Raw genomic sequence first — 14,054 nt, 5'->3', positions numbered from 1 at the left:
CCCAAACCACTCCAAACCAGCCTAAACCAGCCCAAACCAGCCCAAACCAACCCAAACCAACCCAAACCAGTCCAAACCAGTCCAAACCAGCCCAAACCAGCCTAAACCACTCCAGTCCAACCCAAACCAGCCTAAACCAGTCCAAACCAACCCAAACCACTCCAAACCAGTCAAAACCAACCCAAATCAGTCCAAACCAACCCAAACCAGTCCAAACCACTCCAAACCAGCCCAAACCAGTCCACACCAACCCAAACCAGTTTAACCCAGTTTAACCCAGTCCAAACCACTCCAAACCAACCCAAACCACTCCAAACCAGCCCAAACCAGTCCAAACCAGCCCAAACCAGTCTAAACCAACCCAAACCAGTTTAACCCAGTCCAAACCAGCCCAAACCATTCCAATCCAACCCAAACCACTCCAAACCAACCCAACCCAACCCAATCCAACCCAACCCAACCCAAAACACTCCAAACCAGTCTAAACCAGTTTAACCCAACCCACACCAGTCCAAACCAGTCCAAACCAGTCCAAACCAGTCCCTTGGCTCTTTAATCTGGGCCCGGGCAGCGCTGGGGGAGGGGAGGGGTGGGGGGAGGGGCGGGGGGGGAGGGCCCCACCCCCACCCCCGGGGGGGAATAAATAGGGGGGGGGGGGGGGAGGGGATTTTTGGGGCGTTTTGGGATTTTTTGGGGGGTCCCTCGAGGCAGCGCTGAAGGAAGTGACCCCCGGGGGGGGGGGGGGGGGGGATTTGGGGTGGGGGAGGGGAATTTGGGGGATTTTTTGGGGTCACTCCAGGTCAGTTTTGGGGAGGGAAGTGGATTTTGGGGTGATTTGAGGGTTTTTTGGGGTTTTTTGGGAAGGGGAAGCTCACTCCAGGAAGATTTTGGGATCAGAGGCCCCCCAAAAACCTCCCCCCTCCCCCACCCCACAGAGAAATCCCCCCCCCAAAATCGATTTGGGGGGGGGGGGTCTGGCAGTTTTTGGGGTGTTTTTTTTTTGGGGTGATATTTTTATTTGGGGATTTTTTTTTGGGAGGGGGGTTGAGGTTTTTTTTGAGGGGGTTTTGGAGTTTTTTTGGGTTTTTTGGGGGGTTTGGGGTTTTTTTTTCGGGGGGGGGGGAGGTCAGTCCAGGCAGTGCTCGGGGCTCAGCAAACCCCAAAAACCCCACCCCACACCGAGGGGAGGTTTGTGGGGTCTGGGCTGGTTTTGGGGGGGTTTTGGGGTTTTTTGGGGGGTTTTTTGAGGGGTTATGGGATTTTTTTGGGGGGGGGGGGTCAGTCCAGGCAGCACTCAGGGCTCAGCAAACCCCAAAAACCACCCCTCACCCCAAGAGGAGGTTCGTGGGGTCTGGGCTGGTTTTGGGGTTTTTTTTGACGGGTTTTGTGGTTTTTTTGGGGATTTTGGGTTTTTTGGGGGGGTTTTTGGGATTTTTTTGGGGAGGGGGTCACTCCAGGCAGCGCTCGGGGCTCAGCAAACCCCAAAAACCACCCCTCACCCCAAGAGGAGGTTCGTGGGGTCTGGGCTGGTTTTGGGGTTTTTTTTGACGGGTTTTGGGATTTTTTGGGTTTTTTTGGGGGGTTTTTGGGATTTTTTTGGGGGGGGGGGTCACTCCAGGCAGCGCTCAGGGCTCAGCAAACCCCAAAAACCACCCCTCACCCCAAGAGGAGGTTCGTGGGATCTGGGCTGGTTTTGGGGTTTTTTTTGACGGGTTTTGGGGTTTTTTGGGTTTTTTTGGGGGGTTTTTGGGATTTTTTTGGGGGGGGGGTCACTCCAGGCAGCGCTCAGGGCTCAGCAAACCCCAAAAACCACCCCTCACCCCAAGAGGAGGTTTGTGGGGTCTGGGCTGGTTTTGGGGTTTTTTTTGACGGGTTTTGGGGTTTTTGGGGGTTTTTTGGGGGGTTTTTTGGGATTTTTTTGGGGGGGGGGGTCAGTCCAGGCAGCGCTCGGGGCTCAGCAAACCCCAAAAACCACCCCTCACCCCACCCCACCCCACCCCACAACCAACGGGGAGCTCTGTGGGGTCCGGGGCTGGATTTGGGGTGGGGTGGGGGGGGTCAGAAGAGTTTAGGGGATTTTTTTTGGGGGTGGTTTTGGGGTTGTGTTTTTTTTTTGGGGGGAAGGGGGAGGTTTGGGGTCACTTGAGGCAGCGCTCGAAGTAGGTGGCCCCCACGTAGCCCCCCCGGAGCGAGCGCTGCACGTTCTGCTCGAAGAGGCGCCGGTTGCTCTGCAGGACCTCGGCCGCCTCCTTGTTCAGGGGGTCCTCGGGGTTCGGCTCCTGAGGTTGGGGGACATTCAGGGCTTCAGGGACCCCAAAAATTGGGGTAGGGACGCCCCAAAACCCATTAATAACCAAACAAAAAACCCCTAAATACCTCCCCAAAACCCATTAATAACCAAAAAAAAAAACCCTAAATAGCCCCCAAAACCTATTAATACCCCCCCAAAAAAACCAAAATATCCCCCCAAAACCCATTAATACCCAAAAAAAAACCTTAAATATCCCCCCAAAACCCATTAATAACCAAAAAAAAAACCCCTAAATACCCCCCAAAACCCATTAATACCCCAAAAAAACCAAAATATCCCCCCCAAAACCCATTAATTCCCAAAAAAACCCTAAATATTCCCCCAAAACCCATTAATACCCCAAAAAAAACCAAAGTATCCCCCCAAAACCCATTAATACCCCAAAAAAACCAAAATATCCCCCCAAAACCCATTCATACCCAAAAAAAAACATTAATACCCCCCAAAAATTCCCCAAATCCCCCCAAAACCCATTAATACCCCAAAGAACCCAAAATATCCCCCCCAAAACCCATTCATACCCCAGAAAAACCCTAAATACCCCCAAAAATAACCCTTCATACCCCCCCAGATCCCTTTTTTGGGGTTTGGCTCCTTTTGGGGGAGATTCAGGGCTTCAGGGACCCCAAAAATTGGGGTGGGGACGCCCCAAAACCCATTAATAACCAAAAAAAAACCCTAAATACCCCCCAAAAACTATTAATACCCCCCCAAAAAAACCTAAATACTCTCCAAAACCCATTAATACCCAAAAAAACCCATTAATACCCCCCAAAAAATCCCAAAATCCCCCCCCAAAACCCATTAATACCCAAAAAAACCAAAATATCCCCCCAAAACCCATTAATACCCAAAAAACCCCATTAATACCCCCCAAAAATTCCCCAAATCCCCCCCCAAAACCCATTAATACCCAAAAAAAACCCCTAAATACCCTCCAAAACCCATTAATACTCCAAAAAAACCAAAATATCCCCCCCAAAACCCATTAATTCCAAAAAAAACCCATTAATACCCCCCAAAAATTCCCCAAATCCCCCCCAAAACCCATTAATACCCCAAAAAAACCATTAATACCCCAAAAAAACCCCATTAATACTCGCCCAAAACCCATTAATACCCAAAAAAAACCCATTAATACCCCCAAAAAAACCCTAAATACCCCCAAAAATAACCCTTAATACCCCCCCAGATCCCTTTTTTGGGGGTTGGCTCCTTTTGGGGGAGATTCAGGGCTTGAGGGACCCCAAAATTGGGGTGGGGACGTCCCAAAACCCATTAAAAACCAAAAAAAAACCCCTAAATACCCCCCAAAACCCTTTAATACCCAAAAAAAACCAAAATATCCCCCCAAAACCCATTAATTCCCAAAAAAACCCTAAATACCCCCCAAAACCCATTAATACCCCCCAAAAAAACCAAAATATCCCCCCAAAACCCATTAATACCCAAAAAAACCCCTAAATACCCCCCAAAACCCATTAATACCCCAAAAAAACCCATTAATACCCCCCAAAAAACCCTAAATACCCCCCCAAAACCCATTAATACCTCCCAAAAAAACCAAAATATCCCCCCAAAACCCATTAATACCTCCCAAAAAAACCATTAATACCCAAAAAAAACCTTAAATATTCCCCCAAAACCCATTAATACCCCAAAAAAACCATTAGTACCCCCAAAAAATCCCATTAATACTCGCCCAAAACCCATTAATACCCCCAAAAAAACCCATTAATACCCCAGAAAAACCCTAAATACCCCCAAAAATAACCCTTCATACCCCCCCAGATCCCTTTTTTGGGGTTTGGCTCCTTTTGGGGGAGATTCAGGGCTCGAAGGACCCCAAAATTGGGGTGGGGACGTCCCAAAACCCACTAATACCCCCCAAAAAACCAAAATATCCTCCAAAACCCATTAATTCCCAAAAAAACCCCAAAAATATCCCCCCAAAACCCATTCATACCCCAAAAAAACCAAAATATCCCCCCAAAACCCATTAATAACCAAAAAAAAAACCCCTAAATACCCCACAAAACCCATTAATACCCAAAAAAACCAAAATATCCCCCCAAAACCCATTAATACCCCCCAAAAAAACCAAAATATCCCCCCAAAACCCATTAATTCCCAAAAAAAAAAACCCCTAAATACCCCCAAAACCCATTAATACCCAAAAAAACCAAAATATCCCCCCAAAACCCATTAATACCCAAAAAAACCCATTAATACACCCCAAAAAAAACAAAATATCCCCCCAAAACCCATTAATTCCCAAAAAAACCAAAACATCCCCCCAAAACCCATTAATTCCCAAAAAACCCCTAAATATCTCCCCAAAACCCATTCATACCCCAGAAAAACCCTAAATACCCCCAAAAATAACCCTTCATACCCCCCCAGATCCCTTTTTTGGGGTTTGGCTCCTTTTGGGGGACATTCAGGGCTCGAGGGACCCCAAAAATTGGGGTGGGGATGCCCCAAAACCCATTAATAACCAAAAAAAAACCCCAAATCCCCCCCAGATCCCTTTTCTGGGGCTCTTCTCCTGTTTTGGGGCGCTGCTCTCGTTCAGGGTTTGGGGTTTGTGTCCCCAGGTGTCCCCAGGTGTCCCCAGGTGTCCCCAACCCCCCCAGATGTCCCCAGGTATCCTCAGGTGTCCACAGGTGTGTCCCCAGGTGTCCCCAACCCCCCCAGATGTCCCCAGGTGTCCCCAGGTGTCCCCAACCCCCCCAGGTGTCCCCAGGTGTCCCCAGCTGTGTCCCCAGATGTGCCCAGGTGTCCCCAGGTGTCCCCACATGTGCCCAGGTGTCCCCAGCTGTCCCCAGGTGTGTCCCCAGCTGTCCCCAGGTGTGTCCCCAGGTGTCCCCAGGTGCCCCCAGGTGTCCCCAGGTGTCCCCAGGTGTGTCCCCAGGTGTCCCTCACCAGGAACAGGTACTGGAGGCCGTAGATGATGGAGTTGATGGTCAGCACGGGCTTCCAGTCCTCCCTGGGGACACCGACAGCGCTCAGCGTGGCCACCGTGGCCACCACGGCCACCATGGCCACCACGGCCACCACGGCCACCACGGCCACCATGGCCACTGTGGTCACCACGGCCACCATGGCCACCACGGCCACCACGGCCACCACGGCCACCGTGGCCACCACGGCCACCATGGCCACCATGGCCACCATGGCCACCACAGCCACCACAGCCACCATGGCCACCATGGCCACCACGGCCACCAAGGCCACCACGGCCACCACGGCCACCACGGCCACCACGGCCACCATGGCCACCACGGCCACTGTGGTCACCACGGCCACCGTGGCCACCACGGCCACCATGGCTACCACGGCCACCATGGCCACCATGGCTACCATGGCCACCATGGCCACCACGGCCACCATGGCCACCATGGCCACCACGGCCACCATGGCCACCATGGCTACCATGGCCACCACGGCCACCACGGCCACCACAGCCACCACAGCCACCATGGTCACCATGGCCACCATGGCCACCATGGCCACCACAGCTACCACAGCCACCATGGCCACCATGGCCACCACGGCCACCACGGCCACCACGGCCACCGCGGCCACCATGGCCACCATGGCCACCATGGCCACCATGGCCACCACGGCCACCATGGTCACCATGGCCACCACGGCCACCATGGCCACCACAGCCACCACAGCCACCATGGCCACCAGCAGGTGGCCACAGCCCCTCCAGGCATTCAGCAGCCCCTCCATGAGCTCAGTAGCCCCCCAGATTTTCAGCAGCCCCCCCCAGGCAGTGGTAGCCCCCCCAGGGGTGTCAGCAGCCCCCCCAGGTGTTCAGTAGCCCCCCCAGATGTTCAGTAGCCCCCAGATGTTCAGTAGCCCCCCAGGGGTGTCAGTAGCCCCCCCAGGTGCTCAGCAGCCCCCCAGGTGTTCAGCAGCCCCCCCAGGCAGTGGTAGCCCCCCCAAGGGTGTCAGTAGCCCCCCCAGGTATTCAGTAGCCCCCCCAGATGTTCAGTAGCCCCCAGATGTTCAGTAGCCCCCCAGGGGTGTCAGTAGCCCCCCCAGGTGCTCAGCAGCCCCCCAGGTGTTCAGCAGCCCCCCAAGGTGTTCAGTAGCCCCCCCAGGTGTTCAGTAGCCCCCCAGGAGTGTCAGTAGCCCCCCAGGTGCTCAGCAGCCCCCCAGGTGTTTGGTAGCCCCCCCGGGGGTGTCGGTAGCCCACCTGAGGATGTTGAGGCACACGTTGCCCTCCAGGTCGATGTTGGGGTGATAAACCATCGTCTCACACTTCACCTTGGGGGGGTCGTGGGGGTAGCCCTGGCCCACCTGGGGGGCCACCAGACACGGCTCAGTGGCCACCAACCGCCCCGGGGGCCACCCGAACCCAGCCTGGACCCACGGGAGCCCTGGGAAGGGTTTGGTGGCCACTGGAAAGGGTTTGGTGGCCACAGGGGGGGTTTGGTGGCCACAGGGGGGGTTTGGTGGCCACTGGGAGAGTTTGGTGGTCACTGGGAAGGGTTTGGTGGCCACTGGGAAGGGTTTGGTGGCCACAGGGGGGGTTTGGTGGCTACTGGGAAGGGTTTGGTGGCCACTGGGAAGGGTTTGGTGGCCACAGGGGGGGTTTGGTGGCCACTGGGAAGGGATTGGTGGTCACTGGGAGGGTTTGGTGGCCACAGGGAGGGTTTGGTGGCCCTAGGGGGGATTTGGTCGCCATGGCAGGAGTTTGGTAGCCACAGGGAGGGTTTGGTAGCCACAGGGGGGGTTTGGTAGCCACAGGGGGGGTTTGGTGGCCACAGGGGGGGTTTGGTGGCCACTGGGAAGGGATTGGTGGTCACTGGGAAGGGTTTGGTAGCCACAGGGGGGGTTTGGTAGCCACAGGGGGGGTTTGGTGGCCACAGGGGGGGTTTGGTGGCCACAGGAAGGGTTTGGTGGCCACTGGGAAGGGATTGGTGGTCACTGGGAGGGTTTGGTGGCCACTGGGAGGGTTTGGTGGCCACTGGGAAGGGATTGGTGGCCACAGGAAGGGTTTGGTGGTCACTGGGAAGGGTTTGGTGGCCACAGGGAGGGTTTGGTAGCCACAGGGGGGGTTTGGTGGCCACAGGGGGGGGTTTGGTGGCTACAGTGGGGGTTTGGTTGCCATGGCAGGGGTTTGGTGGCCACAGGGAGGGTTTGGTGGCCACTGGGAGGGTTTGGTGGCCACAGGGGGGGTTTGGTAGCCCAGCACTGACCTTAAAGCTGAAGACGAATTTGCCGCCCTTGTAGAAACCCTGAGGGAGAGAAAAATGTTAGAGAGGGGACACTGAGGGGACACTGAGGGGACACTGAGGGGACACTGAGGGGACACTGAGGGGACATTGGGGACACTGAGGGGACACTGAGGGGACAATGAGGGGACACTGGGGACACTGAGGGGACACTGAGGGGACAATGAGGGGACACTGAGGGGACACTGAGGGGACACTGAGGGGACACTGGGGACACTGGGGGGACATTGGGGGGACATTGGGGACACTGAGGGGACACTGAGGGGACACTGAGGGGACACTGAGGGGACACTGAGGGGACATTGGGGGGACATTGGGGACACTGAGGGGACACTGAGGGGACAGTGGGGACACTGAGGGGACATTGGGGACACTGAGAGGACACTGGGGGGACACTGGGGACACTGGGGGGACACTGGGGACACTGAGGGGACACTGAGAGGACATTGGGGACACTGAGGGGACACTGGGGGGACACTGAGGGGACACTGAGGGGACACTGGGGGGACACTGAGGGGACACTGAGGGGACATTGGGGACACTGAGGGGACACTGAGGGGACACTGAGGGGACATTGGGGACACTGAGGGGACACTGAGGGGACAATGAGGGGACACTGGGGACACTGAGGGGACACTGAGGGGACACTGGGGACACTGGGGGGACACTGAGGGGACACTGAGGGGACACTGAGGGGACATTGGGGGGACATTGGGGACACTGAGGGGACACTGAGGGGACACTGAGGGGACACTGAGGGGACATTGGGGACACTGAGGGGACATTGGGGACACTGAGAGGACACTGGGGGGACATTGGGGACACTGAGGGGACACTGAAGGGACACTGGGGACACTGGGGGGACATTGGGGACACTGAGGGGACACTGAGGGGACATTGGGGACACTGGGGGGACACTGAGGGGACACTGAGGGGACACTGAGGGGACATTGGGGACACTGAGGGAACATTGGGGGGACATTGGGGACACTGAGGGGACACTGAGGGGACACTGAGGGGACACTGAGGGGACACTGAGGGGACATTGGGGACACTGAGGGGCAGTGGGGACACTGAGGACACTGAGGGGACACTGAGGGGACATTGGGGACACTGAGGGGACACTGAGGGGACACTGAGGGGACATTGGGGACACTGAGGGGACACTGAGGGGACACTGAGGGGACATTGGGGACACTGAGGGGACACTGAGGGGACACTGAGGGGACATTGGGGGACACTGAGGGGACATTGGGGGACACTGAGGGGACATTGGGGACACTGAGGGGACACTGGGGGGACATTGGGGACACTGAGGACACTGAGGGGACATTGGGGGACACTGAGGGGACACTGAGGGGACACTGAGGGGACATTGGGGACACTGAGGGGACATTGGGGGGACACTGGGGGGACACTGAGGGGACATTGGGGACACTGAGGGGACACTGGGGGGACATTGGGGACACTGGGGGGACATTGGGGACATGGGGAGGGCACAGGGGGACACACAGGTGACAGACAGGTGACACAGGTGACAGACAGGTGACACACAGGTGACAATGAGGTGACACAGGTGACAGACAGGTGACACAGGTGACACACAGGTGACACAGGTGACACAGGTGACAGACAGGTGACAGACAGGTGACAGACAGGTGACAATGAGGTGACACAGGTGACACACAGGTGACAGACAGGTGACAGACAGGTGACACAGGTGACAGACAGGTGACACACAGGTGACAGACAGGTGACAGACAGGTGACACAGGTGACACAGGTGACACAGGTGACACACAGGTGACACAGGTGACAGACAGGTGACACAGGTGACACAGGTGACAGACAGGTGACACAGGTGACACACAGGTGACAGACAGGTGACACAGGTGACACAGGTGACAGACAGGTGACACAGGTGACACACAGGTGACAGACAGGTGACAGACAGGTGACAGACAGGTGACAGACAGGTGACAGAGGTGACACACAGGTGACAGACAGGTGACACACAGGTGACACAGGTGACACAGGTGACACAGGTGACAGACAGGTGACACAGGTGACACAGGTGACACACAGGTGACAGACAGGTGACACAGGTGACAGACAGGTGACAGACAGGTGACACACAGGTGACAGACAGGTGACAGACAGGTGACACAGGTGACACACAGGTGACACAGGTGACAGACAGGTGACAGACAGGTGACACAGGTGACACAGGTGACACAGGTGACACAGGTGACACAGGTGACAGACAGGTGACACAGGTGACACAGGTGACACAGGTGACAATCAGGTGACAGACAGGTGACACACAGGTGACACAGGTGACAGACAGGTGACACAGGTGACACAGGTGACAGACAGGTGACACAGGTGACACAGGTGACACACAGGTGACAGACAGGTGACACAGGTGACACAGGTGACAGACAGGTGACACAGGTGACACAGGTGACACAGGTGACACAGGTGACACAGATGACACACAGGTGACACACAGGTGACACAGGTGACACAGGTGACAGACAGGTGACACAGGTGACAGACAGGTGACACACAGGTGACACAGGTGACACAGGTGACACAGGTGACACAGGTGACACAGGTGACAGACAGGTGACACAGGTGACACACAGGTGACACAGGTGACACAGGTGACACAGGTGACAGACAGGTGACACAGGTGACACACAGGTGACACAGGTGACACAGGTGACAGACAGGTGACACAGGTGACACAGGTGACACAGGTGACAATCAGGTCCCACCTCGTCGGGGCAGATGAGCAGCCGGAAGTGCAGGAGATCGTCCTGGTCCGAGAAGTCGATCTCACACGTCTTGGGCAAGTTCAGCTCGTTGATGTCTGGGGACACACGGGGACAGTTGGGGACAGCTGGGGACACCTGGGGACAGCTGGGGACAGCTGGGGACACCTGGGGACACACGGGGACACCTGGGGACACACGGGGACACACAAGGACAGCTGGGGACACACAGGGACAGCTGGGGACACACGGGGACACCTGGGGACAGTTGGGGACACACAGGGACAGCTGGGGACAGTTGGGGACACACGGGGACACACAGGGACAGTTGGGGACACATGGGGACACACAGGGACACACGGGGACAGTTGGGGACACACAGGGACACCTGGGGACACCTGGGGACAGTTGGGGACACATGGGGAAATGGCTGTGACAGGGCAACACAAGTGACAAACACCGACACACCGGGGACACACGGAGACACACAGGTGACACAGGTGACACACAGGTGACACAGGTGACACACAGGTGACACACAGGTGACACATGGGGACACACGGGAGACACACAGGTGACACAAAGGCGACACAGGTGACACATGGGGACACATGGGGACACAGGTGACACACAGGTGACACGCAGGTGACACACGGGTGACACACGGGTGACATGCAGGTGACACACGGGTGACATGCAGGTGACACAGGTGACACAGGTGACACACGGGTGACACAGGTGATACAGGTGACACACGGGTGACACAGGTGATACAGGTGACACACGGGTGACACACGGGTGACACACGGGTGACACACGGGTGACATGCAGGTGACACAGGTGACACAGGTGACACACGGGTGACACACGGGTGACACAGGTGACACAGCCATGACAACACCCCCATGGGCCCAACCCTGCCTGGCCCATCCCTGGCCCAGGAACGCCCTGCTGGGACCAGACTGGGATTGTACTGGGATCGTACTGGGCTGGACTGGGATTGTACTGGGACCATACTGGGATTGTACTGGGATTGTACTGGGACCAGACTGGGATTGTACTGGGATCGCACTGGGATCGCACTGGGATCGTACTGGGATCGTACTGGGATCGTACTGGGATTGTACTGGGTTATACTGGGATTGTACTGGGATCAGATTGGGATTATACTGGGATTGTACTGGGATTGTACTGGGATTGTACTGGGATTGTACTGGGTTATACTGGGATTGTGCTGGGTTATACTGGGATTGTACCGGGATCATACTGGGATTGTACTGGGATCGTACTGGGACCAGACTGGGATCATACTGGGATCACAGTGGGATCATACTGGGATCACACTGGGATCATACTGGGATCATACTGGGATCATACTCGGATTACCCTGGGATCATACTGGGATTATACTGGGACCATACTGGGACCAGTATCTGCCCCCCATCAGGGCCTAATTGGACCAGTACCTGACCCCAACTGGGACCATACTGGGACGCTCACCAAAGCCTTACTGGGACCAGTACCTGCCCCTCACTGGGACCATACTGGGACCAGTACCTGCCCCTCACTGGGACCAGTACATGACCCTCACTGGGACCAGTACGTGATCCCTACTGGCACCAGTACATAACCATTACTGGGACCAGTACGTGTCCCCTATTGAGACCCTAGTGGGACCAGTATGTGACTGTTACTGGGACCAGTACGTGATCCCTACTGGGACCATACTGGGACCAGTACCTGCCCCAAACTGGGACCTAACTGGGACACTCACCGAAGCCTCACTGGGACCAGTACATGACCCTTACTGGGACCAGTAACTGCCCCCCATCAGGGCCTAACTGGGACCAACACATGACCCCAACTGGGACCATACTGGGACGCTCACCAAAGCCTTACTGGGACCAGTACGTGACCATTACTGGGACCAGTATGTGACCCCTACTAGGACCATACTGGGACCAGTACCTGCCCCTCCCTGGGACCATACTGTGACCAGCACCTGACCCCAACTGGGACCTAACTGGGACACTCACTGAAGCCTCACTGGGACCAGTACATGACCCTCACTGGGACGAGTACGTGACCCTCACTGAGACCCTACTGGGACCAGTATGTGATCCCTACTGGGACCAGCATCTGCCCCCTATCAGGGCCTAACTGGGACCAGTACCTGACCCCAGCTGGGACCATACCGGGACCAGTACATGACCCCAACTGGGACCATACTGGGACGCTCACCAAAGCCTTACTGGGACCAGTATGTGACCCTCACTGGGACCAGTACGTGACCCCTACTGAGACCATACTGGGACCAGTACCTGACCCCAACTGGGACTAGTACGTGACTGTTACTGGGACCAGTATGTGGCCCTCACTGGGACCAGTACCTACTGGGACCAGACCCTACTGGGACCAGTACATGACCCCTATTGGGATCAGTACCAGCCCCTCACTGGGACCATACTGGGCCCAGTAGCAGCCCCTCACCAAGGCCTTACTGGGACCAGTACCTGCCCCCTTCTGGGCCCAGTAACGGCCCCCCACCAAGGCCTAACTGGGACCAGTATCAGAGCCCTGTGGCTCCCAGTAACGGCCCCCACCGAGGCCCTGCTGGAAGCGGTACCGGCCCCCCCCAGGGCCGTTAACGAGCCCGGTACCTGCCCGCCACGAGGGCCCTGCTGGGCCCAGTCTGCGGCCCTTACTGGGCCCAGTCCGCGGCCTTACTGGGCCCAGTCCTTGCCCGCCGCCTCCCCCCACACCTTTCTGGATGCGGAGCTGCGCGGCCGAGGCCTTTTTGCTGGAGCTCTTGGTGCCGCCCGCCGATTCCTCCTCCTTCTTCTGCTGCTTCAGCGAGAACAGCTTGATCATCCTGCCGGGCCGGGGCGGCGGGGCCGGGGCGGGTCCGGGCCCCCCCCGGGGCCGAGGGAGCGGGACCGGGCCGGGGGCGGCTCCGGTTCGGGGGGTCCGGGGGCGACGGGGGCCGGGGGCGAACGCTGAGGGCCGGCCGGCTCGGCAACTTCCGGAGCCGCTCGGCAACTTCCGGAGACGCTCGGGACTCTCCGGAACCGCTTCACAACCGCTCGGCAACTTCCGGGCCCGATTCGTGAAGCTCCGGAGAGGGTTCGGGAAGATCCGTAACTCCCTCGGAACCGCTTCGGGAGCTTCCGGAAGAGCTTCGGGAACCGCCGGAGTCACTTGGCAACTTCCGGAACCGCCACGGGGATCTCCGGAACCGTTTCGGAACCGTTTCGGGGCTTTGCGGAACGGTCTCAGGGATGTCCGGAGCCGCTCGAAACCTTCCGGAGATCTCCGGAAACGGGGAGGTGGTTCGGGACTCTCCGGAACCGCTTCAGAACCGCCGGGCAGTCTCCGGGGCCGCTTCGTGGGTCTCTGGAGTTGCTTCGAGAACCTCCGGACGGCTTCGGAATCTCTCGGCAAGCTCCGGAGGCGCCTGGCAACTTCCGGAACTGCTTCGGAACCGTTTCCCGGGGTCGCGGAACGGCCTCGGGGTTCGCAGGCGCCGCTTTGGAACCGTTTCCGGAGTTTCCGGAACCGCTTCGGGTATCTCCGGAAGGGAGGGAGGCGCGGGGGGCTGGGGGCGGCTCGGGGGTCTCCGGAAGGGGCGGTTCGGGACCTCTCGGGACTTTCTGGAAGGACTCGGGCGGGCCCGAGGGCGCTTCGGCTTCTTTCGGTAAGAGATCGACTCGTTTCG

At 57.3% G+C, this 14,054-nt stretch overlaps 1 protein-coding gene across 1 annotated transcript; it reads right to left on the bottom strand.

Annotated features, from left to right (window-relative positions):
* Nucleotides 1-530: 530 nt before the first annotated feature.
* UBE2M (ubiquitin conjugating enzyme E2 M) lies at nucleotides 531-14,043 on the bottom strand. Its single transcript, XM_086871668.1, has 6 exons — nucleotides 13,102-14,043; nucleotides 10,343-10,437; nucleotides 7,528-7,566; nucleotides 6,522-6,625; nucleotides 5,237-5,300; nucleotides 531-2,279 (listed from the first exon to the last, which is right to left on the bottom strand). The coding sequence occupies exons 1-6, from the start codon at nucleotides 13,208-13,210 to the stop codon at nucleotides 2,139-2,141; spliced, it is 552 nt and encodes a 183-aa protein (XP_086727794.1). The 5' UTR covers nucleotides 13,211-14,043; the 3' UTR covers nucleotides 531-2,138.
* Nucleotides 14,044-14,054: the final 11 nt, after the last annotated feature.

The sequence above is a fragment of the Cyanistes caeruleus genome, chromosome 36, assembly GCF_971803275.1.
Source record: "Cyanistes caeruleus chromosome 36, bCyaCae1.hap1.1, whole genome shotgun sequence".
In the NCBI taxonomy this organism is placed as follows: domain Eukaryota; kingdom Metazoa; phylum Chordata; class Aves; order Passeriformes; family Paridae; genus Cyanistes; species Cyanistes caeruleus.
This window is presented reverse-complemented; position numbering and strand designations above follow the sequence as displayed.